This window comes from Drosophila persimilis, unplaced genomic scaffold, assembly GCF_003286085.1.
Source record: "Drosophila persimilis strain 14011-0111.01,24,50 unplaced genomic scaffold, DperRS2 tig00000191-arrow-pilon, whole genome shotgun sequence".
Classification (NCBI taxonomy): domain Eukaryota; kingdom Metazoa; phylum Arthropoda; class Insecta; order Diptera; family Drosophilidae; genus Drosophila; species Drosophila persimilis.
The window spans coordinates 13,356,601-13,384,066 of record NW_020825298.1 but is presented as its reverse complement, the minus strand read 5'-3'; the positions used below and the strand labels follow the sequence as shown (position 1 = coordinate 13,384,066).

Below are 27,466 nucleotides of genomic sequence, written 5' to 3'. Positions count from 1 at the left end.
CAATATACAAAACAAATTTATTCTATTTCTGCATGTGCAACAAACGTGGAGTTCTTTTTTTATTAAGTCAATTTTGAAATTTATAATTTGAACGGTATAAGTGAACTTTGTAATCGTATACTATCGTTAGCTGCATCGGAATATTTAAAAATGGATTCAAAATACTTGCTGACCAAAAACTCTGAGATCGGGTTTAATTCGACGAATTTTGCAACTAAGCGGAAAGCTGAAACAGTCAATTTGGATATGCACGTTAAAAATAAATTTAATTACACTCTTTCAACGTCTCGAAATATACCACCAGCTAGTAAAAGAAATTGCATTGGACAACAAAGTAAATCGCTACCAGTGTTCAACTGCCGGCAAAGAATATTAAAGGAGATTGAAATAAACGACACTGTGTTAATAATGAGTGAAACAGGATCAGGAAAAACAACACAAATTCCACAGTTTCTTCTACATGCAGGGTATGCCAAGAGTTCCATGATCTGTATTACTCAGCCTCGTCGAGTAGCAGCAATAACAGTTGCAAGACGCGTTGCGCAGGAGCTGTCCAGCAATATTGGCGATATTGTAGGATATACAGTTCGATTCGAGGATGTTACCACGAAGAATACAAAAATTCGTTATCTGACAGATGGTGTATTATTACGAGAGTCTATAGAAGACCGCCTTTTGCTTAAATATTCTGTGATTATTCTCGATGAAGCTCATGAAAGAACTGTAAATGCCGACTTACTATTTGGAATAGTAAAAGAAGCTCAAAAAGAAAGAAGTAGAAAAAATATACCCAATTTAAAAGTGGTGATTACTTCTGCGACGATGGATATTGATCATTTTGGAAAATATTTCAAGTGTAAGGGATTGTATTTGGAAGGAAGAACGCATCCCGTCCGTGTGATGCATGCCAAGGAGCCACATGATGACTATGTCCACGCGATACTGGTTACGCTGTTTCATATTCATCGCACTGAACCAATCAAGTATGTATGCAAAAAAATAATATGCTTAAAATCTGGGTAAAATTAATAGGAATTTCACTGGGGGAGTCCGACCAATTCTCGACGCCATAATTTCGAGGGATATGTCGTTCCCACGGCTAGACTGACACATGTAGTGTTAAAGCGTCTTAATTTAGCGAATTTCAATCATATTGAATTCGATGCAGAGTCGATGCCCCATTCAAGCTAGTCTCAGTTCAAAGCCACAACGATGTTTCAGTTTTTACTCTTTGCTCTCAGGTGCTCTCTGCTAGCTCTGGTTTGTTGAGCCGCATAAACTTCACGATGCCTATTAGATCCACTAGAAACTATATACCTTTCGTTTTGTGGATCGAATTATTCCTTGCGTGAACCGGCTAGGGTCTTATGCTCGGATTACAATTCCCTCTGCCATATTATAACTACCACTTATTTCCTTTCTCTGCTTAAATTAATACTACTCACATACCTTTATCGTAATTAGTTATTGTATTTCTATTTTTAATGCATGCTTAGTTATTTTAGTAAGTTTAGTTCTAATCCCTCCTGGAGGACGGCTGCGTTCCTGTATGGGACCCGCGCGTAACAGTCTTCTGCTGGTGTCGCATGGGCCACCACAATTAATCATCGGTCCAAAGCAGGTGTCATTAACCTGCGGATTTAAACCTATTTATGTAAAATAAAATAAATAATTAATATAGCTAATACTAATCAAAAACAACAACACTGAAACAAAATTTCTGAATTGTAACTTTTGGCTCTCCGTCTCAAAGGATTTCCGACTCCTTGTTCAAATCCTTTCAAAGCAAGCTTTTCTCTTTTTTAATTTACCTGTTTTAATTTGAAATTTAATTTTTTTAATTTAAAATTATTGAATCACTTTACAGCCATGACGTTTTAATCTTCTTAACTGGGCAAGACGAAATTGAATCATTAGCTCAGCAAATTCGAAAGCTTGCAAAGGTGAGTTTTTCTACGAAATACAACTTTGGATGATATAAAGGAAAAAGAAAATTATACCATTTAAACCCATTTATATGTAATTATTATTATTACATATAAGAGATATAAGAGAAGTTTACAAGGCTTAAATAACTTGGATGGTTTAGTGCTGGCTACAAGGACTTCGACTATGCTATTTGACATTGTATTGGCGGTGGCGGCTTATTTACTTATTATCCTCTGTTGTATATTAGCCTAATTATAAGTAATTTAGTAAGTAGTTTATACATTTTTTGTATACATTGCTTTAGTTCTCTTTTAAATTTTGTGGTACATTTTGAATGTTTTTCTGTAGGATATGGTTGTATTATAATCTTGGAAAAAAGGGCAGCATGGTGGTAGGTTATGGTTAATTTATTGATGATGAGTCCGATAAGAGTGGCCCAGCCGGATTCGGATTATTTTTGATTCACTCTGCTAAACTTTTGCTGGCAGAATCCAAATTAGTCGCCAACATGTGATTTATGCAAATTTTGCGCTACGATTGACTGCAGTGGCTACTTTCTATCTATATATTTATACCTGTTGAATTTATGTTTGGCGTAAGAAGAAGAGGCATTTATGCCTGCAGGACCAGGAATCCACATTATTTATATTTTAGTTGATTTTGTTGGGGTAAAACTGTTATTCTTTTTGTTTTAAAGGAGGCGATAGCCGGAGCACGACTGATTGCTCTGTATTGAGGGTTCCCATAATGCTATTTCAAGTTGTATGATACAATATTATGTCATTATACACTAATAATATCACAATGGTTATAAAATGATTTTTTCTTTCTTTCTTAGATAAATACAAATGGACCCACTAATATTCGTGTTTATACACTGTACGCGCAATTATCACACAGCATGCAGCTGGAATGCTTTTTACCGGGCCCATCAAACATGCGGAAAGTTGTTTTGGCCACAAATATAGCTGAAACGTCGATTACCATACCTGGCATACGCTGCGTCATCGATTGTGGATTTGTAAAAGAAAAATTTTTTAATTCCGTTGATGGAATTGATATTTTAAAGGCAGTTCGAATATCACGGGCACAAGCATGGCAACGGACTGGTCGGGCAGGTCGTGATGCACCTGGAGTGTGCTACCGGGCATATACAAAAAGTGAAATGGATTCTTTTCTGAGCTCGACTCAGCCGGAAATTCTTAGAGCAAACCCAACATCAACAGTGCTGCAGCTTTTGGCTATGGACATAGATTGCAATAATTTTGATTTCTTAGACGCTCCACTAGATGAAGCCCTGATAAGTGCATATAGAAGTTTGGATGGTCTTGGGGCTATTGAATATGGACCTATATCACACATTACGCCTCTAGGTCGTTTAATGTCCCAGTATCCATTAGATCCCAAGTATTCCAAATTATTAACATCTGCTTCAAAGTTCGGCTGTATGGAGGAAATATTACGTCTGGTTTCGGTCCTTTCGAGTGATAATATCTTTGTTTCAAGCAACGATAAAAACGAATTGGCCACACTTGCACATGCCAAATTTCACTCCAAGCATGGAGATCATTTAACGCTGCTAAATGTTTATAATTTATTTATAAAGGCAGAAAAGCCGAAGGTAAGAGCCACCTTTTTTTACACAATATTTATGAATTTATTTGGTTAATTTTTTTTAGGTGTGGTGTCATGATAATTTTTTAAATTATCGCTGCCTAATATACGCCCGTAACGTTTGTCGCCAATTGTCAGAAATAAGCCTGCGATTGGGCCTGACTATAAACAGCTCCGAAAATATTGAATCGTTTAAAAAATGTCTTTTGAGCGGATTTTTCGAGAATGTTGCTATATTGCAAAAGGACGGTTCTTATTTGACTTGTTCCGGACATCTTAAGGCTAAAATGCATCCTTCAAGTGTCTTTCACCTAAAGTACAAACCAAAATGTATATTGTTTACTCAAATGGTTCAGACGGATAGTAACTTTCTTCGGCAGGTCACAGATGTATTTATAGACTGGGCTAAAGAAGTGGTACCTTGTCTTAAAAATGGTATAAAATAAAATACAAAATTTATACATTTTTTCCTAGTCGAGAACATATTCTGTTAATGGTCAATTATTCTGAAGTAATTATTATTTTTTTGTTGTTGTTCAATATGTTAATAAAAAGAAAGGACTGAAGGAAGGAAGCTAAAACCGTTCGGTAAACGCCAGCGTCGTCTATATTGAATATTTCAACGTCTGTGTAAAAGATGTGTTAGCTGAAATATAGAGTCTCGTGGTTCATGAATAAGGATACAAGAACGGGTTATCTTTATTGATCTTAAATTTTCAGAGTTACGCAATATCCTGGAGCGAGGTCGAGGATCTTATTTCTGGGTCGTCTACGGGGCCGCACGGGCCTGATTTTCCAGTATTCTCGTACTTGTTTACTAATGTCCTAGGACTAGTCTATCTATAAACTGTCTTCTAAATTTTCAACGCTTTTCTCACTTCGAGCTACCGGCCAGGGGTCCGCCAGTTGGCCTTGTACTACTGCGTTTTGTTCATCTAGTGTTTGTTCCTCTGGCGCCACTATGTTCCAAGTAGATACGATCAATCTTTATGATTCATTTTTATACGTCAATCGAATTTTTCCCGACACGTTCATTTCATAGGGACAGAAGACCGAGATTCTATTTTTGAGCTGCTGTGCTGCTCTTTGCAGCGCGCTGCGTCGACCTCCATTCCTAAGTAGTGCTAGACGCTGCAGGTCCATACTTCACGTGTAGTTCCTCTCGAGTTTTTTTCACAAAAATGTGTGCTTTAAACTATTAACAAGCTTTAAAGTCGTGCCAGTCCCGGTACTCAGTTTGTTTATGTATATGCAATGCTATGAGCTGTATCGTCACGAGAATTCTTAATTTCTTAATTCTGGCTGTAATGATTCGATTTTATTTAACCAAGAATATATGGACTTTAGGTCGTCGGTCGTCGTTTCTTCTGGCTGTGTATCATATTTTTAATAACGATCTGAAAGTTCCAACTACCATGCCTGCAACATAAATTGTCTCTGTGCTGAGTAAAAACCCCTGTCGCATAGTGTTATCTTCATAAATGAAAAAGATTTCTCACAACAAAATCTTTTTTTAGGAATGTTCATATAGTACACATATAATATTGTACACTCTTCAGGGATATACAAATCGAAAATATTAATTCATAAAATAGGTATATAGGACCAAAACAACTTTGTATGATTATTTTCGCTCCACCTCTATAATAATAACTATATAATAGTCTTAAATCTTAAAACATTGAAATGGTCAGGTAAATATTTATATATATTGTATTTATGTAACAGATCCTTCTTTGCCAAAATAAGTAAAACAATATTAAAAAGATACAAGTAGGATTTTAAGTAAAAACTTTCACATTGGCTTAGAAATTGTATTGAATTCTCGGTTTGATTTCGGAAAAATTTCAGTTTCTTCATCGGAATGGTCATTTTTGGGTAGTTTTATATTCCAGGACTGAACTTCTGCTGTTCCAAATATTTGATACACAACGTAAGTCAATAAGGAAATTACTGCGCCAACTCCAAAAACCCTTCGCCACTGATCGATGGAGTCCTAAAAAAAAACAATGACACTTAGAAGTTTTAATGCTGTATTGAATATGTATGCATTTATATAGATATATATGGAATGTAAATGTCTTATCTAGTATAAATATATTGCCGTGCATTAGGTACGCTGAAAGGGGGGGAAGCTCTGCACTTGCACTTGCAAACACTAAATGGAGCTAACAGCTGATAAAACGCATTCCATCGAGTGTAGTTTTTTTGTTGCTTAAGCTAGTGAGATGGTTGTTGTCGCACGAGCGAAGCGACTGTGTAGTCGGGTTGTCCCCTAGTATATTAATAAAAAATTATAGTTTTATCTTGGAAAATCGTGATATAATCTTGAAATCGTAGTAACTTAGTAACTTAGTCAAGCAACTCCTTTTAGACTTTCGCTTTAACGCTCTTCTTCTATCGCCCCCGACCGTCGGACTTACAGTCTTGCGTTGATCGTCATAACTAAATCTACCTACGAACATATGTATGTATGTATGTATATACGTGTACATTCGATATCTTGTAATAATATGTATGTATATTAAATTGACACCTCTCGACTCTATATTTAAAACTTCAGCAGCTATTAAAATAGCTTAATAGTTTAACGAATACAATTTAGACATTTTCCCCAAAATTAGAAGAAAAAATAATAAAATAGAATACCAAAGAATGGCAAAGGCAAAAAATAGACATCACGAAGACAAATGCAATAAATTCGTAGCTAAGACTAACTACTAAATTTCTCAGAACGTGTTACCATATATCTGATCGAAAGCTATTAAAATATTCTTTTGCCTTATATGAGTAAAGGGCCCCAAGAATCGTTTGGCTTTGGTAGCTTGGAGCGTATTGTCCATTAAAAACTAAATGTGCAGAAATATAGACACCTAGTCTTACGCTTATTAAAAGCAGCTATCCTAATGTATACAATTTATTTTTCTTTTAAAAAACACGATGAAAAAGCTCTTAAGATAACAGTAAACTGTCATTTGCTGTTCTAATACTCAAGTTCGTAACTGTAGTTGACATTAACATGGCCTGTTTTTTATAAGTAGCGAATTATATATTATATTATATATTATAATTTACCTCTTGAGTGACAATAAATCCAGCCGTTAATGGTGAAATAAACGACGCTGACATATGAATAGTTTGGCAGAATGCTAAGACGGCAGCAGAATGTCCATAATTCGGCGCTAAGTCAATTATATTTGCCATTGCTCCTGCATAGGATGCCGTTATAAATATCACTGCTATAAACCAAATTGATAATAAAAGATGTATATTATCTACATATCCTATACAGTATATTAATATCCCCGGAATGATCTGTGATAGCGCTGTAAATAACTTTCTCACATTAGTAAGATTTAAGACTTTGTACAATATAAATTTATCAGCAATATAACAAAACAATACCGATGAGAAGTATGAGCAAATAAAAGGCATTCCCGATAGAAAACCATTTGTTTCAAAGTTAAACTTCAAGACGTTGCCCATAAATGTGGGTCCATTTACAATAAAAATATAATGCAGGAATATTCTTCCAAATGTTGTAATTGCAATTGCCCATGCCGGTAAAGACTTAAATATTTGTGGCCATGGCACTTTTAATTTGGTATTAGTACCCTCTTTGCTAACATTAAGCTCAATGTAGTTTAATTCTTCTTTAGTAATACGAGGATGTTCACGAGGTGTGTTAAAAGCAAGCAAATACCATAATAAACACCATCCAACTCCTAAAGTACCCGTAGTATAAAATATGTATTGCCATCCAAACTGTGATAGTATAAATCCACATAATGGATATGTTAGGCCGATTCCAATACTAAATCCTTGAAAACTTGACATAAAACGAGAACGTTCTGTAAGTGGTATCCAGTACCCCACTATAGCGTACATAGCAGGCCAAGTTAAGCCTGAGGCAAACCCCTGAATAGAACGTAACACAATAACAGCAATGTAATTTAATTCTACTGCCAACGGAATAAGTAGACTACAAAGAGCAGTTGCCAGCTGTGACCATCCAAATACGCACTTGGTTCCGAAAAATTGAGTGGCAACTCCGCCAGCAACCTGGGATAGTACGTAACACCAATAGAATGAACTTATTATAACCGATTTTACTATGGTTGTTTGGTCTTCGGTACCACCTCCCTAAAAAAAAATCATATTTAAAAGGTCTCTGTGTAAAATGTTAAGAGTCACATTACCGAAATTGTATGCGAGGTATTAGTTATGTTCTGGTTCGTATAATCATTTGGATATATGGCAACCAAAGCAAAATTCATATCATTACGCATCATAAATGATACAAGAAAACCAGACCATGAAAGAAAATACAGCACCAAGCGAGCAGGAATTTTGTCTGAAATTTTAAAATCGTTTTTTTTTTATAATTTAATATAATTGAAATTGTTTCAGCTGCAATGCTTTTTAAGTACATAGAAACTGATTACATTTTACGGTTTGAAACAGAAAATAAAGGTTAGCTTCGGGATCCGAAGACTTGCAGATCGATCGTTCCTTTGTCAGCTCTCATATATGCCCAAGATATTCATTCCAACCGAATTCAAATCGAGATGAAATTCTAGGTGACTTAATTAACTCTCCCGGTTACTATGGTTACTCTCTAGTACTAACAGTAACTAATTAACAGTTGTAACAGTTTTGGGAAGGTTATTTTATTTTTTTTTTGAATGCCAAAGTTTTTTAATGTTTTAATCCCATTATTTTTATTCTACGAAACCTTTGGTATAATCTTTAGTAGAATTACAATTTAACACCAGTACCAGTAGTAAAAACCCAGCAGAGGGTTGTTTTGTTGAAACGCGATACTCCAAATGAGTATAGGGCTATATTAGATTTGTGGTGAAAATGGATGTCTGTAACGTCCAGAAGGAAGCGTTTCCGACCCCATAAAGTGGATTGAGCCATCCGTCTGTCAGTCCGTCCATATGAGCGCCTAGTGCTCAAAGACTATAAGAGCTAGAGCAACGAAATTTTGTATCCAAACTTCTGTAAAATGTTACTATTACACGTATATTTCAAAATTTCGGCCCACCCCTTCCGCCCCCGCAAAAGACGAAAACACTACAATATTGAAGATACGAGAAAATTAAAAACGCACAATCATTGAAAATGAATTCTGAATCTGGATCACATCGGATTATTATTATAGCAATCTTTGTCGTGTCGTTCAATATTAGCGGCGTCTGACGGAGGAGAGCCATACTGACTAAGTATCGGGTATAAATGTAGAGTTGCGGTCGCCGCAGCAACTCACAACGTTCCCCCTCGTTACATATTCAGAATACCCTCGGCTCTAAAGGTGTATGGTGAAAGAGCATAGTTTTCGAATCAGCGAAGTTTCTCGCACTTCAGGGTTTAGCTGTACAATTTTTTAAAAATCCAAAAATGGTTTCAGAGGGGATATTGAGGTGAGACAAGAAAGTTTTATATACATATATGGTGCTTGTATTTTTGCTTCTCAATTAACTAAGGCAAGAGAGGATATTATCCCCAATTGGCCTATTAATTGATTTGAATAAATACAAAACACGGCGCACAAATTTTGATTAAATGCATGAATATAAAATTGCGAGTAAAGCTTGAGGGGTGTACAAGTTCGGACGTTTGCAAAATGCCACAGCAGCGAAAAGCAGCTAGGAGTATAAGAAACAACAAAACATCTACATATATATCTCTCACATTAAACATGGCGTCAAAGCGCTCTCAGTAATGATGAGCGTAAAATAAGACCCGAAAGAGTGGGAGTCGACTACCATAATGGCATAGTTTATGCGGAGAAAGCTTATTAGGAGTTCAATTTATTATTATATGAAGAGCAACGTAGGGGTAAGTACATATATTTGTATGTGTTCTAACGACCGATAAAGAACAATGTGAATCCAATGGCTCGAGACTGATTAAGGGTACGCGGATCAAATTGCCCGTGCCCTAATGCAAGTGGGCTAATGCGAGTCCACGACTCTACACTGCTCGTCAATAGGTTGGACGCACCCATTCTTGCACTTGCCATTGATGTGTACTCAAGGGTGTAATATAAATACATTTGATTTAATCTAATTGGTTCCTTCCTATATTCGGACTAATCTATGGTCATAGTCATATTTTATTACCCCACAGAACAGACTACACATACTTTAATTATTACAATTAAATACACGGTTTCCGTTAAGCGATATTCTTTTTTAGTAAAAATTTATCAAAACAAAGATTACCTCTGAAATGCCATCGACGCAGGACTCTTGTGGTTTCGAGTTCTTCCTGGGGTATAGAATAAGTGTCCCTCGAATCATACATGTTACTAAAGAAAAACAATGTACATCAAAAATCCATCTTGGATTCACATTAAACCAATTATACTTACTGGAATGTTATAAAAACTGTTTATCTATTCGAATTAGGTACTTCATTACCGATGAAAACCTATAATTGATGGATATAAAAAGAATATTAGTTCGAGATAAATAAAATAAACTAAATAAATTAAATTAATTTGATTATTATAGTAAGTACATATATCCTTAAATCGTATGAATAGTAATCTACATTTATTTTTATGATCATTTAGGAATAGAACATATTTTTTATATTGTAAACGACCCTTCCAAAAAAGAAATAAGAACACAATTACTTAGTGAAAGTGGAATGCAGAATCGTAGAAATTACCATATCTAGCGAACTGCCGAATATGGCTCAGATCGGATTATTATAGCCAGAAGGAACATATCAATTTGTGTTGGATAGGCAACGCGCCCTCTGGCGGAGAGGAGCCATACTGACTGAATATCGGGTATAAATGTAGGGTCGCGTGCGTAGCAGCGACTACCAACATCCCTCTTCGTTTATTTTTATTGTTACCTTTATTTTATTTGATTGTAAATATATTGCCGTGCGGGACCATATGTATATGTAAATATGTAAACTACAATGCAGTACAGTGGGCGGTGCAAACAACGAAAAATAATACGATTTACTCTACTTCTTTACCTTTAACTATCATCTATAAATTACTGAGTTATATCGGGCTGCATAACACTTACGGGTTCTCTTTTATTTATGATCAAAGAAGGATTCTGAAGTGATTACATTGGAACAGTTGCAGAACTTTTTTATATAGTTTCTGATAGAACGTCCTTTTATGTATGAACTATATATTCTCAAGGAACGGCTCTGGATGCATGCCACAGATGTGTTATGTAATGCTTCTTTTGGATACGCAACCATCAGTTCCCAATGCGTTCTAGGAGAACTGTGCCTACCCGAACCTAAAACACCAGTTGCCTGCGTGTTCCGTCCTTACCCAAATGGAATTGAGAACTTTATGTATAGGAAACGTTCTTAGTGGAAAAGGAAGTATGCCATATGTAGTTCTTGGAAGTAGCCAAGTCAGATTGGCAAACGGTGTCAATTACTGTTATACACGTCTAAGTGAGCGGCAGCAGATATGTTACAACCAAAGATCTAATAGCAATATATTCCATCAGGAACAAATTCCATTCCCATATTCGTTCGGGTTCGGGCCTGTGGTGTACTTTAATTCTCTTGTCGGTTACCCTTCCTCTCCACCGTGGCCCGCTTCCTATCTATCAGCTCGTCTGGGTCCTAGAATCCTACCGAAATACAATGGCTCAGAAACGACATACTTTGCGACCAGTATGTTTCTAACAAGGTCTTTGGCGACGCACAACGTCGATCCCTCGCTCAATTTATGCTTTTTTCTACGTCGCAAGATTGCAAATAAAATCTTAATTGCTTGGGAATAATTAAGCACAATAAGACTAGCCATAAATTGGAAGTTTGTATACTTTTATTTAATAATGAGTGTGCCTACGTCACTGTATTTATCTACAATGACGACCAAAATTTACTCTTTTTTTTATATACCTTTAAAAAAAATTAAAAGTGAAATAAAAATAATAGAAAAATTCTTTTCCGATACATAAATAGATTCTTTCAGTTATAAAAAATGTATTAATTTATTAGATAAAAACATATATTTATTAATTATATCTATGATAATATTATCTTATCTTATAACAGATAAAAAAAAGGGTGCACAAAGCATGACGTACCAATAATGAAGTTAATCACTGTATTTACGTTCATGTACTAGGTAAGAGTGCACACGTGCATGTACATTCCAAGTAATAGTCCAATTGTAGAAAATACTATGCATTTTTACAATTGAGTCTGCATCGAGAGTCGAGATTCCAAACACATTCAACACATCCATTTACAATAACAATAACAATTATCGATATATACAAACAAACGACATATGCATGTGAGCTAAACGTTACATTTCACCATATTGAAAGATTTTATCGAGACGATTATGCAAATGATATATGTGCACAATATTCCAGCCTATGAACTACATAAGCATACTGTTCAATGACGTTTAAAATTCGAGTTTTGAATTACCTGCACTTTTATTATTTAACTATTTAAAGTTTTTCGTCAACTAGACATGTTTGCTTACATATGTATATATGTATGTATGGACTTTTTACTTCTCAATCAGCTGACACACACTGGACTTAGAGATGGAAGCTGTCGAGACTTCATGGACATTAATCATATCGATAGTGAATATGTTCTGTTCGATTCATTCACGACCGGTGTACATATATTATATTAATTAATTCATTAATTTCATATTAATATATAGGTGTGTAGTTTATGAAATTATTATTTTCAGCCATTAAACACACAAGTACCGAATAATCACGCTATAAAAATTTGCCATGAAAATATTGCGGATTCGCAGCTAACCCAAACATATGCAAAAACTAACAAATTTGGACAACCCGCTGGAGATTGGTCGGAATAAGCTGGAGGTCCAGAAAGAGCATCAGAAATTGTGGGAGTAAACCGACACCAGAAAACCGAGCACCGACCAGCCAAGGCACAAACAGATTCAATTTTCAATGGTGGCCATACATTTTTTTATATCAACTTGCTCAAATTTGTTCTTTGGTTAATGTTGTTTCTCACCAAAGACAAGTATCCGACCGAGTAGCTAGGTAACGGGCTGCTTTCAGAGACGATGGATACCTCAAAAGAGAATTAAAAAACCCCGCCATAGAATAGCTTTTAAGTCCCTCATGCAACTTCTCGGCATTATATAGTCTACTATTATGTTATCAGTTTTCCGATGTTCCGAATGAACACTGGCTCCTCGACGCTATTTTGACTATCATCATAATTTTCATGTTACTCGATAGTATCAGTAAAAATAGTAAAACAATCATACGGTAACTCTAATTGTTTGGCGCCTTTTTTCGATACTTTGCTGTAACAAACAATTGTGAAATAACCGGGAAAAATGTTGAAAAATAAAACTTTTAAAACGTCCAAATTGTTTGTTGTCAAACGAGGTATGCGAACAAACAAAATGCATAAAACTGTTATATTAACTTTTGTTTTTAGATGGAAGACAGGAAGAAGTACATTTTGATAAAATTACCTCACGAATTCAGAAGCTATGTTATAATTTGAATATGGATTTTGTTGACCCTGTAAGTTGTATTTAATATCTTTCTGATTCTTTTCGCAATTAAGCGTGCACATTTACAGTCACAGCATGCGTCTTAGGAAATAGATTACAGTTAATCATTAAGTATTAGATCCAGGGTAGAGACCTTGATAGGTATTCCCTATACGTACCACGTCTTGGTCAAATTTTATGTTTTCAAAAACATATGTGTACATATGTGCACATGTGACCCAAAGAATTATATGTGTGTAGTTTTACTTGCTGAAAAATTTTACGGCAGTGCGAGTTATTCGCTTCTCAATAGGATTTACGTCCGGGCTAAAGTCTAGCTATTTTAATACAGGTATTGTTCGGCCTGGTTTAATGTTGCACTTTGTAATTTATTGCCTTTCAGTATAATAATTATACGTTTTGAGTTCTTGTGACCGAATTAGTTCAGTTCCATTTTATTACTGATTGTTCAATGTTCTTAGGGGCTAACTTAGCTCTAAAGGCTGGGCGCTGCTTTGGCAGCGAAGCCAGCGTCAGAGCCGTATATAAATGTACATATATAATATATTAGTGCGTATATATATGTGTATGGCAACGGCGTCATTGGACAGAGTGTGCTACATATGTACATATGTATGCGCGAGTGTTATATTTCTTGATCAGCATCGCACGGATATACTGACGCAACATTGACGCTGTGCCCGCTACACTCAAGTGCGATCATATTGCATCGCACTTGAAATGTCCTGGGTTCTGGAGTTTGTTTAGATCATCGCCGATCCTGGCGCATATTTATCGAATATTTTTTGCAACTGTCAGGACCATCTAAACTAACTTTTCTTCATCACTCAAAATGACATTATGCCACTAATCGCCCAAAAAACTGTATTTATGTATCTCCAAACTCCAAGCTTTAGGCACCTTAAAGGTAAGCTTCAGTAACGGAGTTTCATGTATAATTTGGAGTATTTAAGTCTTTGTTATTACTCCTTTGTAACTTGGTAGTCCGTTTTTGTTGAGACGATATTGCTGTAGTTTAGTATGGATGAGTGACCTGTGTGCTGAACGCTTCTTCTTGCAAGGTCCAAGGCTCTGAAGGCATAAGATGGCATTTAGCGCATCATTTGGAGCGGTGCGAAGGGCTCCACTGATGCATAGGTCGGCGGTTCGCTGAACTTTGCGCAGTTGTTGGGTGATCGTCCTTTTTCATAGGGCCTACTTACTACTGCTACATATATCCATTTGACTATACTTGACACGAGTTCCGTTTCCGAGGGATTCAATCCCAGAGTTTTTGAGGGTATTTACCAGAGAAGAAAACGGCAACTTCGTCCGCGTATGCCACCACTTTGAAGCCTCCCCTTCCTGGTCGCATAGAATCTTGTTCCGCAGAAGAGGAGACAGGACACCACCTTGCGGAGTGCCTCTGTTGACATACCTTGACTGGGTGGACGATTCCATTCGATGAGCATAACTAATCCGTAACCAAAGTTTTGTCACAACCAAATATAAATGTTAATCCACCGGCTTTTGAATCGTTTTTAGCTAGCTTTAAGTCTGCTGCTTCTATTTTTTTTTTTCAAGTCTAAAGTATGAGAAATTCATTTTTGCTACATTAAAGATTTTGTAATTTTATTTTTTTTTTTATTTTGGCAGAATCCTGTATACAATTTGAATCAATATTAATATTAATCAATATTTGGGAAATTTATGCCGTTTTATTTCCTCTTTGCCATGACCTGGTGTATAATATTCAAGCAAATAAACCTGTTAATTTTTAGGTGTCCATTACCCTTCAAGTAATCAACGGATTGTACTGTGGAGTCACTACGCAAGAACTAGACAATTTGGCTGCAGAAATTTCAGCTGGCTTGACTTGCAATCATGCCGACTACGCCATTTTAGCTGCTCGGATTGCAGTTTCCAATCTGCATAAGGAAACAAAAAAAGTTTTTTCTGGTATGTACACAGACAATATCTAGTCCTGGACGAGTGGCATTTGATCTACAAAACTATCCTATCCGGTACTCGGAGTGTATCTTTGCAGTCGTTTGATCTATGCTTTGTTTTCCGCCTGTTTCCACACCACGCCTTTTCTTGCATCTTTCCGTTTCTATTTTCCTTTATTTTTTTTAATTTTAACCCAACGAAGTACCAGTTGGGTGAGGGCGAGGCAGGGCAGTCAGCCGCAGGGAATTCTTTCTTCATTCTGGATATGAAAGAGATTTGATTAACAGTATTTCCACAATCTAATAGATTTGGTTATTCTTTATGATTCTGCGTTTTCAGAATTCCTTTACCTTCCAACTTGTGGGCGCCAAACATTTTTTCGATATAAAGGTGTGGTGGGTGTTGAAACAATTTTAAATATTTGATCTTGTTTCGGTGAGAACGGAAATTAGTGAAAGTAATACAATCTTTCACGAATAATAGTAGCTCTCCATTAGCCTTATAATTGGTGCTCGATTTCTGCAAACAAGTTCTGGTAAAGAGTCTATGAGGAAGAATTTTTACCAAGAATCATCTGTACTCTAGGAGAAAATAGTAAAGGAAAACATGACTACAACAACACAAAAGAATACCCAAAAAGTGTAGTTTAACAGGGCTTCAGATCAAAGTTCATGGAATTATAAACCATTTGATTAAAATAGCTGAGTATCAATCAACTTAGAAAATAGCACACGCACAAAAGTATGTGGAAATGTGTTTTAATAGACTTTTAATAGTCTACTGTTGGCTTCGGTGAATTTTTTGCGGGAAATATATGTAGTTATGTATACTCGTATATAGGTAGTCAAACGGGTCGATAACTTTACAGTTACTTGACCCTAAGATCTTTAATAAAAATTATTATACAAACCGTGGAGAGCACATTTCGGTCTTCAAGACTGTTCTGTTAATTCATTTCTCGGTATTAACAATATGTTGCAATACATTTTTCAGATGTCTTCGAGGATCTCTTCAAAAATATCAATCGCGAAACAAACACTGCGTCACCAATGGTATCGGAATTTCATTATAATATTGTTAAAAATAATGCTGATCGCTTAAACTCCGCTATTATTTATGACCGAGATTTTGGTTATAACTATTTTGGATTTAAGACGCTCGAGCGTTCCTATCTACTTAAGATAAATGGGAAAATTGCAGAACGTCCACAACACATGCTGATGCGCGTCGCTCTTGGTATTCATGGAGACGATATTGATGCGGCAGTGGAAACTTACAACCTACTGTCTGAACGATATTTTACGCATGCCTCGCCAACGCTTTTTGCTGCTGCAACAAATCGACCTCAATTGTCCTCATGTTTTCTTTTGACAATGAATTCGGATTCAATTGAAGGTATTTTTAAATCAGTTGAACAATGTGCACTGATTTCCAAGTCAGCAGGTGGAATTGGACTTAATGTTCATTGCATTCGTGCTAAAGGCACATCCATATGTGGAACGAACGGTACGTCGAATGGATTAGTTCCAATGCTAAGAGTTTTTAATAATGTGGCACGATATGTTGATCAGGGAGGTGGAAAAAGACCTGGTGCCTTTGCTATTTATTTAGAGCCCTGGCATTCAGATGTTTTTGAGTTTTTAGACCTCAAAAGAAACACTGGAAAAGAAGAAAACAGAGCACGTGATCTTTTTTACGCTCTATGGATTCCTGATCTTTTCATGAAACGTGTTGAGGCAAATGAAAGCTGGTCGTTGATGTGTCCACATAAATGTCCTGGCCTTCAAGATGTTTGGGGCGAAAAATTTGAAGAGCTCTATGTCAAATATGAGCAAGAAGGACGTGCGAATCGAACAGTGGAAGCCCAGGCTTTATGGTTTGCTATTATAGAATCGCAAGTGGAGACTGGTAACCCATACATGCTTTTTAAGGATTCCTGTAATAGAAAGAGCAATCAACAAAATGTTGGCACCATTAAATGCAGTAATTTATGTACAGAAATTGTCGAGTACTCAGCACCTGATGAGGTCGCTGTCTGCAATTTAGCTTCCATAGCACTGAACATGTTCGTAACACCAGAAAAAACGTATGATTTCAAAAAATTAAAAGAAGTAACCAAAACTGTTGCCAAAAATCTTAACAAAATTATAGACATCAACTATTACCCCTTGCCAGAAGCCAAGAAGTCCAATTTAAGGCATCGTCCAATCGGTATAGGTGTTCAAGGTTTAGCTGACGCTTTAATTTTAATGCGTTTTCCCTATGAAAGCGAAGAAGCCGGTCTTTTAAACCAACAAATATTTGAAACAATTTATTTTGGGGCTCTGGAAGCTAGTTGTGAACTTGCTGAAGAATTTGGAGTATATGAAACCTATGAAGGAAGTCCTGTGAGCAAGGGAATTCTACAATATGATATGTGGGATAAAACTCCAACGAACCTATGGGATTGGCAAAGCCTGAAGGAAGACATTAAAAAGCACGGAATTAGGAATTCGTTGTTAGTAGCGCCGATGCCTACAGCATCTACTGCACAAATTATGGGTAATAACGAATCATTCGAACCATATACCACAAATATTTATACGAGACGAGTATTATCTGGTGAATTTCAAGTGGTCAATCATCATTTATTGAGGGATTTAACAGAATTGGACTTATGGGATGATGAGATGAAAAATAAAATAATTTCCAGCAGGGGCTCCATTCAAGATATTGAAACTATTCCCCAAAAGGTTCGCGATCTTTATAAAACTGTATGGGAAATTTCAGTAAAATCCACAATTAAAATGGCTGCTGATAGAGGTGCATTTATTGATCAAAGTCAGTCATTTAATGTTCACGTAGCAGAGCCCAACTACGGAAAATTGACATCCATACATTTTTTCTCCTGGAAAGCTGGACTAAAAACCGGAATGTATTATTTACGCACAAAACCTGCCGCCAACGCAATACAATTTACTGTCGACAAGAAACAAGCTGCATCAGCGTTAAATGATCTAAATGGGTCTTTTAACAAATCAACTTTGCTTGATGAAAGCACCAATAACTCTCACCATATTGAATCAGACCGAGAACGCCATATGGCTGAAATGGTTTGCTCGCTCGAAAATAAGGATGCCTGTTTATCATGCGGATCTTAAATGCATGTATATATATGTATAAGTAATAAACAAATAAGTCAATGAGTTAAATTAATCCCATCATGTATCAACAAACATAAAATAAAAGAATATATACAGAAGTACGCAGAGGTAAAAATTGGCATTAGTCAAACCATACGGCAAATGGCATTTAATATTTAATTTACTTATCAAACCTTATATACATATTAAAGAAAAGTTTTTGTATAACAAATTCAATAAAGAACACTTCTACTAGTGCTATTTACAAGCAGATTAATAAGGCCAGATGTAGTGGTCTAAAATACATCTTCTTTTAGCTGGTTAAACAAGTCGCTTTAATGAGGCTTGCGACTTCAAAATTAATTAGTGTTTTGTTGATTTTTTTTTGGTTCATGCAATATAAATTTTACTTTTTTGTTAGGTTGGTATAGATTGTCTGCTCAACCAAGGTTTGGATAACTCTGAAGTAGTAACGGTGTCTTCAGTCTTCGTTTCTATGGACGGAGCCAATTATTTCATCGGCGTAGCCTTCTAGAAGCAGAGATTAGCGAGTCTAGTGTGATGACAGCATTAATATATACCTGAAAGTCGAGGTTATCGAAACATTTTAACGGTACATATCTCAGCCTTGGAATACATGCACTAGTCAGGGCAGGGATATGTGGGTCGAAAAGGACTTCAGGTCTGCCTAGGGGTGCATTTCGAAGATCCGATGACTCCGAGAAATACTGCTCGATGGACTTTACGGAGGTTTTCTGTGTCTGTTAACAACACAAGATTTAAGCTTTTCTTCATTCAGAGAAGGCTGCACTTTTTTCTTTTTTATACCACATATTCACCATTATATCACCATCGACGGCATAGTCCGTGACTTTGTATCCACTCTTCTCAGTTGAAGGACTAGATTGGATATAACCCCTACGTAGGGTGTGTACCTACCAGTAGATCAGTACACGCTACTTGCAGCTAAGTTGGTTTGCTGGGTTGGGTTGCAATGATGTGATAGTCTTATCTATATGGTCTGGTGCCATTATATCTCTGACGAGATTCGCAATTCGCTTGCTTCCCGCAGCAGTTCTTTTACTCCCACGATCAACAGGAAGGACGAGGGGACTCAGCGCTGCTGAGGTTATAAAATAAAAACGATAAAAAGAAGAAATAAATTTATGTTGCTACTTGTTAAAACTTTTTTACAAAAATATTTATTGAGGTTGGTTTTGTTTAAGCTTAAATATACGACTATACGTATTAATTTGATTTTTAGTGATAGGTTAGATCGTTAAGGAGATATTAAACTTAAGCGTGAAAAGTGCTCTGATTCATTTAAGCTGTGAGCCCCATCAGGGCATTTTTCGATGAATCATTTTGTAATTTATCAGCGCACATGTTTCTTTGCTCGTATTTCTTTATTTTTTTTTTGTTTTGTTTTCATTTTCTATTCAATTTAGGAATATATATTTTAAATTTTCAAAATCCATTTTATTCAGTATTTTTTGTCATCAGGATATTGGACATGCGCATTCAACATGTATTTGAAATGTATGCAAACATGTGTATAACATTGAATTTGAAAGCGATTAAGTGACCAAGGATTGTGAACAATAAATGTGCAAAAAATCTTCTAAATAATTTCGTATATATGAGAAGATATATACATGGATAATACATACAAGAACAAAAATTTCGCCAAGTTATTATTAGTGTAGCTACACTCTTGTTTATAGCTCTGAAATATGGCGAAAAATCGATCAAAAATTGTTGAGGAAAAGGAAACCAAAAATTTCTATGTGAATACCAGCACATCTATTTGTGTTAAACATATATGAGGTATGTAAATATGTATGTAACTGTGTGTTAATTGTATTCTTAATAGATATATCTAAAATGATGTATCCATTATATACATACATATATACATAATTAATAAATTTCAACATTGATAGTAATTCTGGCTATCATGTTATTTTTTGTTTGTTAATGTTATGTATTCAAATACATATGTATGTATGTATATAAAAAATATATATCGTGGAGTGAAACTGGCAAAACAAATTCTATTTAACTCCTGTATTGTTAATCGATGACTTCATAAAAATCAAAAATGTATACAACAAATCAGACTTCTGCCACTTCATGTTGGGATTAGGCATGAAGATAGTTTGAAATGTCATACCCCATAAGAAGTGTTTTTTTGTTTAGTGTGCAGGAATGCTCGGTTACGAATTCTGCTTCTCGCTAATGAACAAGGGATACTTATGGTACGAACAAAAGGGTAACAAACATAAACATAAATAATAGTGGAATCGAAAAAGTTCCAACAGATATGCAAAGTTTTTGAATAGATAAACCTATGATGGCTATCTCTCTTTAATATCTGATTCGGGCTCAGTATACTTCGGTCATCTTTCAATTGATTCGGGTAAAGCAGCCACATACTAAAATAATTTTGTCGAGTTTTAAGTAAAATCATATGAATATCGTTTTCCTCTTGTGGCAACTGGATGTGATGAAACTGCTGTGAACACTGGAGCCGTATTTCAAGTGGAAAGTGGTTCGTGTGCTTGTTGCATGCGAATGAATTCACACTTCGCCATTGGATAGGAATAGGATTCGTCAGCATAATCCTTACAAGAACTAGTTACTTTCGTCATGAAAGTATACGCACCAACCTGGTTTGACGATTTTCATCTTCCACAACTTGAAGTTCATGCGTCAGGGCAAATTATAATGCTCTGCTTATAACAAAATGGTCGATTAGAAACAGCAAAATGGAGAACTGAATATTATCATGTATTACTTTCTTACAACTTGATAAGTTTCCTTGCCAAACTTAAGCTGTGGAAAGATGTGTCAAGCTTGTGTTAGAGGTCTGTTAGGTCTGAGGAAACTAGCTAGGGACGGGTTCATTCGTACCCGAATAAAAGGAAGGAAATACCACTGTTTGACACAAAATCTACATTTTTGTAAACACAATAAAATATAAAATACTAGCGGACCCAGCGACCTTTGGCATGCTCATATTTACCGCCATCAGACAAACTTCAAAGTAATAATAAAACACATATAGTTCAAGTTTCGATATGATTTATTTGAATGGGCCATTTCGGATGGCAAGTGAACGCGAATGTCGCTTCTTGAGTTTACCCAAGCGTGTGGCAATGGTTTCCAACTTAAGTAGCTGGAAGAATAGTCAAACAACCGATGACGGTGGGTGAGATTGAAATTGTATCCAACAAAGCATTTAAAATTACATAAATGAGTTTGTGGATATTCTCGATGGCCTTTATTCTGTTGTTTGGCTGTCAATCCTTGCAGGTCCTACTATCTTTACAATATTTTTCTGAGAGAAGAAAACTACATTACAACATATTTAATTTAAATCGAGAGTTTATTCATAATATATATTTAAAAGTTTAATTAATAATGAAACTAAAATCTTATATATTTCCTTTTCAGATGAGAAACCATCACTGTTATTATGACATCAAGTGGAGAAAAACTGTCAAGCAATAATTGTAGAACTGGAAAAAAGTGTCCAGACAATGTTCATTTCATAATGCGTGCAAACGGTAATATCAGCATCAGTCAAAGAAAATCTGTTAATTCCCAGAATCAATTTTCGTTGACCTTTGAATCAAATGAATGTGATGTGATGTACTGCAGTTTGCAATCTTCTCGCTTAAATGCGCAGTCTAGTGATGCTTTCCAGCCCAACGCTGGAAAGCTGAAGCTGTCGCCGCTGGAAAAGATTGACGATGCCAATACCGTAGCCCCTCCATCGCCCGCACCTAATAATGATGGTTTTGAGGCATGCGTTAACCAGTTAAAAACTCATACATGTAACGTAACAATATCAAAGTCAGACAACCATGCCTTAGTTCCGAAGCATGGTATCGGAACAACAAGCTACCATCAACGTGGCATATCCCCAAACTCAAGATATCGTCTGGAGCGGTATAAAGAGGCTAAGCCAGCTCAACAACCAAAATTATTAGAAGCAGTAAATGTTCCATCAACAGTTCCATCTGTTTCCTCAACTCGATTACTGCTACCATCCAATGTAGCGCTACCGATGGGTCAATGTGAAAATTATAATGCTTATCTAGGATCGGCGGTACATACACCAGTAAAGCGATATGTGCCAACTCCACCGCCTGCTATTGATATGTATGCAGGCCTAACATTACAGGCCTCGTCAGCGAATATGACCCCCCCGGCATCATCAGTGCAGCCTCAGTACGGCAATATGCCCTATAATTATCGTTCAAAATGCTGCCATAATGGCAATGTGGAATCTATGCATGGAAGTTTGACCAAACCATCACAAACATATGTCGCGAGTGTATCCTGTTCAACATCTTGTACCTCGCCATTGCCCGCACCATCAACAAGTATTTCCATGGCTTTTTCAGCAGGCAACCATTGCTCGCCAATTATGACAGCTACTGCAGAGCAAACGATAGCTCACAGTAGCGACAACTCACATATAACCAGCCGAAGATCCGAGGAAAGTGATTCTTTAATTGTTATAGCACCCGGTACCACCATAGCCCAATTAGAAGCGGACAGCCCCGCCGGCACGTGCATGCATTGCAATACAGCACGACGAACCACTGGGGTACATCAGACAACACAAACGACTGGACCTATTAGTCCTGTGCCGATATCTTTGTCTGTTCCTATGACTGCGCCAGTAATATCGAGTTTGAGTGAGCAACTTGCAAATACAAATACCGAATCAAGTATCGTGTCCGTTCAAACGAAACTCCATGATAGTAGAAATATTGCACTGAAGCAGGGGTCGAGTCATCATCAGTTGTACGGACCAGGTACTGCAGCTGCGTTTAGCCATCTTATAAGCAATCCACGCTTACAGCATACTCACCACACACAGACACATCAACACCAGTCGTTGCAAATACTACCGCAGCCACAAATTCATCATTACTCTTGCAAAAAGCGAATAGTAATCTATTTAAAACGTACAACTTCCCAATTTTTTGGAGTTGAGCCGAGTACTGAGGCCGAAGATTGTGCTCTGTGGCATGGTCGACATCGTCGACTAGCTATTCGTCGATTTGGATTGTTCGATAGCGCACTAGAATATCGTGTCCAACAGTCGATTAGACACGGTGTTAATGTTGAAGTTGGAAAGCAAAATAGTCCGGAAATGAAGCAGAACTGTTCTAACGCAAGCAGTAATTACGCACAGGATCGCCCCGACATTCTACCAGTTCAAGATGCAATTGCTATGAATATGACATATTCTTCAGATAATAGGCGACCCAAATTCTACACTAACAGAGATTTTTGTGACGGTGAATTTGTAGAGCGTAAGGCGTCAGTTGGTCACATGTTTATAACAATGGTTAATTATTTGCTCCATTTTATTTATAAAAGGCAGACTAAGTGCAGCCACAGAGTAAAGCATCAGTGGCAATGGTCACGTAGTTTTGCACCGTTACATGTGCAAAGCAGCTCCAGTTTTGATCCGACTCACAACGATCAACCGATTGATATAGAAATAAGCAATAGCATGACGGATGCTTTAGAAACGATAATTGTTGATGAACTCTTTTTTGATAGTCCTTGCGAAGTGTCTACTGCATCTGCAAATGATGACATATCTGATATTAGCAGACAAGCCATTAAGCCACGTGTCTCCACACTGGGAACCAATGGTACCAATATGGGAGTTGGAGTAAGTGTGTACATGACTGAAAGACACCAAAACGGATGGCGCACATCCGCTCTGATCAGCAATGCATGCACAAATGGTGATATTAATTTAAATGCTGATCAAAATTTACATCAAGTAAATGCGGGTCATATACAATTGTGCAACTCAATCCCTAGCCAAATACAACCATCAATGCGAACATCACAATCTACAACATCTGCATGCCAACGTGGTACACGTATTACAGCTCAGCTGTTGGACGGAGTCTTGGAAAACTCAAGGCGAACCCCTTTACGGCGCATCAAATATTTCTCAGTCAATGATTTAGACGATCGAACGGATCATCGACCTATATTTACCTATTGGATTAATACCGTACAGTTTTTAGTTTTAGTTCTATCGATAATATGTTATGGTATTGCTCCAATTGGAATTGGCTCTGAACAAAAAACAGGACAGGTACTGGTCACCAGTCTAAGTCTGCAGACGGTTCAACATGTAGAACAACGAAATCTGTGGATTGGGCCTAGGAATATTGACTTAGTTCACATTGGTGCAAAGTTTGCTGCCTGCATGCGACGTGACAGTAAGATCATGGACGTGGTTATTAAGACAAGACGTCACGAAAGGGAAACAGCCTGCTGTATCCGGAATGATGACTCCGGATGCGTTCAAAGTTCTCAAGCGGATTGTAGTATAAGAGGCCTCTATCCTACAGTAAGTAAATATTTCAAAAAGCCAACAAATACTTATCAAAACAAAAACAGTGCTGAGGTTGGGTTTCAACAAACCCAAGCTGTTTCCATACCGCACGTTCTATCACTTTTCCCCACCAACGACGTATTATGCTGCCCTTTTATGTCTTTCAATACAGATAGAGACAACGGATGTGGCAGTGCGAAAATTATCCTATCTGATTTTGCAATCTATTAGATAGTGTTTCAATATTGTTCATTGGACGTTGATATGCAATGAGATGATGCTTCATCGCCAACAGTAGAACTCAACTTTTAAACTCAATTACAAATTTGTAAATGGGAGTGGCAATTTGGCTTCATATTAATAATAGCCCAGGCTAAGAATGTACAAAACATATGTCTTCTTTCCCGCTCTACCACAATCACCCCTCTCACAACAGTTCGAGTGGTTTTAAACTATTCTTATTTTCCATTGACATATTTTCGTGAGGTATAACATGAAGATCAATTTTATGAGATTCTGAATCTTATTCAATTCTTTTTTCATCCCATTGATTAGAAATCCATATCAACATGGAAAAAATGGTCGCCCGGCGAATCAGGACCTGGAGGTCGAATTTCTGGATCAGTTTGCGGCTTAGATCCAAAATTTTGCGATGCACCAGCGTCAATAGCACCATATGAGTGGCCCGACGACATCACAAAGTGGCCCATTTGTCGTAAAACGAATTCATTCACGCAGCGCTATCGTTATAAAGACCATACTTCTGAGCATATGGTCTGCGAAGTAATTGGTCATCCTTGTTGCACCGGGTTATACGGAGAATGCCGAATAACGACGCGGGAGTATTGTGATTTTATAAATGGATATTTTCATGAGGAAGCCTCTCTCTGCTCACAGGTGAGTGTTAATGGCTTGAAATTGTTGTCGTTACTCCAGTACCTGTCCCATTCACTTTCAGATATCATGCCTCAACAATGTTTGTGGCATGTTACCATTTATATCTGTGGAAACTCCAGATCAGCTCTATAGACTGCTAACATCACTGTGCATGCATGCCGGTATCTTACACTTGGCAATTACACTCATTTTCCAGCATTTGTTTCTTGCTGATTTGGAAAAATTAATTGGAACGCTACGAACTGCTGTTGTCTACATAGTTTCCGGCTTTGCAGGAAATCTTACAAGCGCTATAATTGTACCACATCGCCCAGAGGTAATTGAAAATATCTAAAAAGTTGCAATGTGAAATAAATTCTCCAAGTCGAAACCTCCATCCTCTTTTCAATGGAGTCAATGGAGTAACGAGAGAAGCTCATATCTGAATACCTAAAAACAATCGGCACGTTATCCTACAAGATAGACTTTGTAGTGATTCAGATGTTTTATTAAAAAATCTTTTAATTAATTTGTTTAACAGGTTGGACCATCAGCATCGCTCTGTGGTGTGGTGTCTTCGCTTATTGCACTTTTGATATGGATGCATTGGAAATGTCTTCACAAGCCGCATATTGCTTTATTTAAATTGTTACTCTTATGCAGTGTTCTGGTCGGAATCGGAACCCTACCCTATCAGCTGAATTTTGTTGGACTTTTGGCTGGAGTGGCTTGTGGTGGCCTTTTAACTATGACCCTAGTGCCATTTACAACATTTTCGAAATACGGACGAAAAAAAAAGGTTATAATTATAAAGGATTTTGGTTTATAAAAGATGCTCAATGTTTTTATTTTCAGATAAAACTTATTTGGACATGTCTATTGTTCCATGTAGTAGTATACAGTGGTTTGATTGCTACCTTTTACATTCATCCCAGTGAATTTCATACAATAAGCATTGTGGATATTTTTAGTAATAGCAACGGATACGATAATGTCACCAACTCTGACCATCATGGCGTTGACGTCATAAGCAGCACCACTAGATACACGGAGGCCCAAAATCCCCAATTTTATTATCACCATCATTCTGATGATATTATCAGAAATAGTGTCGCATTCACAGAAAGAGCTCTTGTTTCGGTAAGTACAATACCAAATATGTATAAGTTAATTGTATCTGTATTGAAAGGACAAAAAAGTTATTTTAACTCAGTTTAGTTTGCAAAGTGCATTAAATTAATATCAGAAAACGACTGACTTAAATATAAGTGCTAGAAACCTACGATTGATCGCGGTAGAGGAAAAGACGACGGTAGAGGAAGGCTGGCGTCAACGGGAAGTCTGCAACGGTAGCATTGCTAGCATCGGTGGTGAAGGTAGAGCGCAGCAATGTCAAAGTTGCCGCAGACGCGTCGTCGGAGATGGGGTGGAGATAATACATTACATATTACATTTTAAACGGTTTTACATAAACGTCGGGTTAAGGAAAAAGTGGCTCTCTCTGATTGACTTTATGGACATTAATTTAGTGAACTTATTTTTTTTGTTGCAGCACATAATATATCCATCAACTCCACGGAAAGCAAGTGTTCAACAGTGGCAGAAAGCTGAGTTGAGTCGTTCGTTGAATAACTTTACAAATTATAGTAATATAAAAAAAAGTATCGAACATATATCAAACGTAAAAAAAATGTTTACCCTACCTGTTAGATTAACAATTCAAAATAACCATTCAAATCTTATGACTGAATTAACAACAGTGAATACCAAAATGAACCAGAAATATTTAGGTTATATAAACAACACAAAAGAAAAAAGACCGTAATTATTTTAAATAATCGAATCAATTAAATAAAATATAAGTATATATAGTATGTAACACATTATACATGTATTGATAATATATTATATCTTTCAAATAAAATATGAAAAAATAAATATAGTCCTAATAAATTTCAAAAATTTAATGATAATCACCATTTGTATTTTTTTCGTCATTGGCAACTGAGCTGTGCCCTTTGGCCTGGGCGATCTTTGGGTCCGTCCACTGCCGTGGCCCTCTTCTTCGCCTTTCCTTGAAAAAACATA

The 27,466-nt window shown here is 36.6% G+C and overlaps 4 protein-coding genes across 7 annotated transcripts; 3 read left to right on the top strand and 1 right to left on the bottom strand.

Annotated features, from left to right (window-relative positions):
* Positions 1–119: 119 nt before the first annotated feature.
* LOC6589201 (ATP-dependent RNA helicase DHX33) lies at positions 120–5,024 on the top strand. Its single transcript, XM_002014327.2, has 4 exons — positions 120–983; positions 1,868–1,943; positions 2,768–3,550; positions 3,609–5,024. Exons 1-4 carry the CDS (start codon positions 151–153, stop codon positions 3,987–3,989), a joined length of 2,073 nt encoding a protein of 690 aa, XP_002014363.1. The 5' UTR covers positions 120–150; the 3' UTR covers positions 3,990–5,024.
* A 209-nt stretch (positions 5,025–5,233) lies between these two features.
* On the bottom strand, positions 5,234–12,000 carry LOC6588722 (sialin). 4 transcript variants are annotated; one of them, XM_026988958.1, is made up of 6 exons: positions 11,983–12,000; positions 9,923–9,981; positions 9,774–9,859; positions 7,743–7,897; positions 7,568–7,686; positions 6,671–6,782 (listed from the first exon to the last, which is right to left on the bottom strand). In XM_026988958.1, the coding sequence occupies exons 3-6, from the start codon at positions 9,853–9,855 to the stop codon at positions 6,731–6,733; spliced, it is 408 nt and encodes a 135-aa protein (XP_026844759.1). In that variant the 5' UTR covers positions 9,856–9,859; positions 9,923–9,981; positions 11,983–12,000; the 3' UTR covers positions 6,671–6,730. The 4 variants fall into 4 exon arrangements, with proteins under 4 accessions (XP_026844758.1, XP_002014364.2, XP_026844759.1 ...); XM_026988959.1 differs by having other exon boundaries at positions 6,671–6,779; XM_026988957.1 differs by lacking the exons at positions 7,568–7,686; positions 7,743–7,897 and adding an exon at positions 5,234–5,539 and having other exon boundaries at positions 6,619–6,782; positions 11,983–11,998.
* An 886-nt stretch (positions 12,001–12,886) lies between these two features.
* Positions 12,887–18,242, top strand: LOC6588723 (ribonucleoside-diphosphate reductase large subunit). The gene is made up of 4 exons (XM_002014329.2): positions 12,887–12,938; positions 12,991–13,079; positions 14,830–15,007; positions 15,992–18,242. The coding sequence occupies exons 1-4, from the start codon at positions 12,887–12,889 to the stop codon at positions 18,136–18,138; spliced, it is 2,466 nt and encodes an 821-aa protein (XP_002014365.1). The 3' UTR covers positions 18,139–18,242.
* A 3,341-nt stretch (positions 18,243–21,583) lies between these two features.
* Positions 21,584–27,249, top strand: LOC6588724 (inactive rhomboid protein 1). Its single transcript, XM_002014330.2, has 6 exons — positions 21,584–24,517; positions 25,058–25,399; positions 25,461–25,715; positions 25,920–26,177; positions 26,234–26,518; positions 26,931–27,249. The coding sequence occupies exons 1-6, from the start codon at positions 21,599–21,601 to the stop codon at positions 27,201–27,203; spliced, it is 4,332 nt and encodes a 1,443-aa protein (XP_002014366.1). The 5' UTR covers positions 21,584–21,598; the 3' UTR covers positions 27,204–27,249.
* Positions 27,250–27,466: the final 217 nt, after the last annotated feature.

Excerpts from the sequence above, each read along its gene's own strand:
- LOC6588723 (XM_002014329.2), top strand. The coding sequence starts at position 12,887 with ATGTTGAAAAATAAAACTTTTAAAACGTCCAAATTGTTTGTTGTCAAA. Across the intron at positions 13,080-14,829 it reads ATATGGATTTTGTTGACCCT|GTGTCCATTACCCTTCAAGT; the intron begins GTAAGTTGTATT and ends GTTAATTTTTAG. Across the intron at positions 15,008-15,991 it reads AACAAAAAAAGTTTTTTCTG|ATGTCTTCGAGGATCTCTTC; the intron begins GTATGTACACAG and ends TACATTTTTCAG.
- LOC6588722 (XM_002014328.2), bottom strand. The coding sequence starts at position 9,855 with ATGTATGATTCGAGGGACACTTATTCTATACCCCAGGAAGAACTCGAA. Across the intron at positions 7,687-7,742 it reads ATACCTCGCATACAATTTCG|GGAGGTGGTACCGAAGACCA; the intron begins GTAATGTGACTC and ends ATTTTTTTTTAG. Across the intron at positions 5,540-6,618 it reads GATTTATTGTCACTCAAGAG|GACTCCATCGATCAGTGGCG; the intron begins GTAAATTATAAT and ends GTTTTTTTTTAG.
- LOC6588724 (XM_002014330.2), top strand. The coding sequence starts at position 21,599 with ATGACATCAAGTGGAGAAAAACTGTCAAGCAATAATTGTAGAACTGGA. Across the intron at positions 25,400-25,460 it reads AAGCCTCTCTCTGCTCACAG|ATATCATGCCTCAACAATGT; the intron begins GTGAGTGTTAAT and ends ATTCACTTTCAG. Across the intron at positions 26,178-26,233 it reads AATACGGACGAAAAAAAAAG|ATAAAACTTATTTGGACATG; the intron begins GTTATAATTATA and ends TTTTATTTTCAG.
- LOC6589201 (XM_002014327.2), top strand. The coding sequence starts at position 151 with ATGGATTCAAAATACTTGCTGACCAAAAACTCTGAGATCGGGTTTAAT. Across the intron at positions 1,944-2,767 it reads AAATTCGAAAGCTTGCAAAG|ATAAATACAAATGGACCCAC; the intron begins GTGAGTTTTTCT and ends TTTCTTTCTTAG. Across the intron at positions 3,551-3,608 it reads TAAAGGCAGAAAAGCCGAAG|GTGTGGTGTCATGATAATTT; the intron begins GTAAGAGCCACC and ends AATTTTTTTTAG.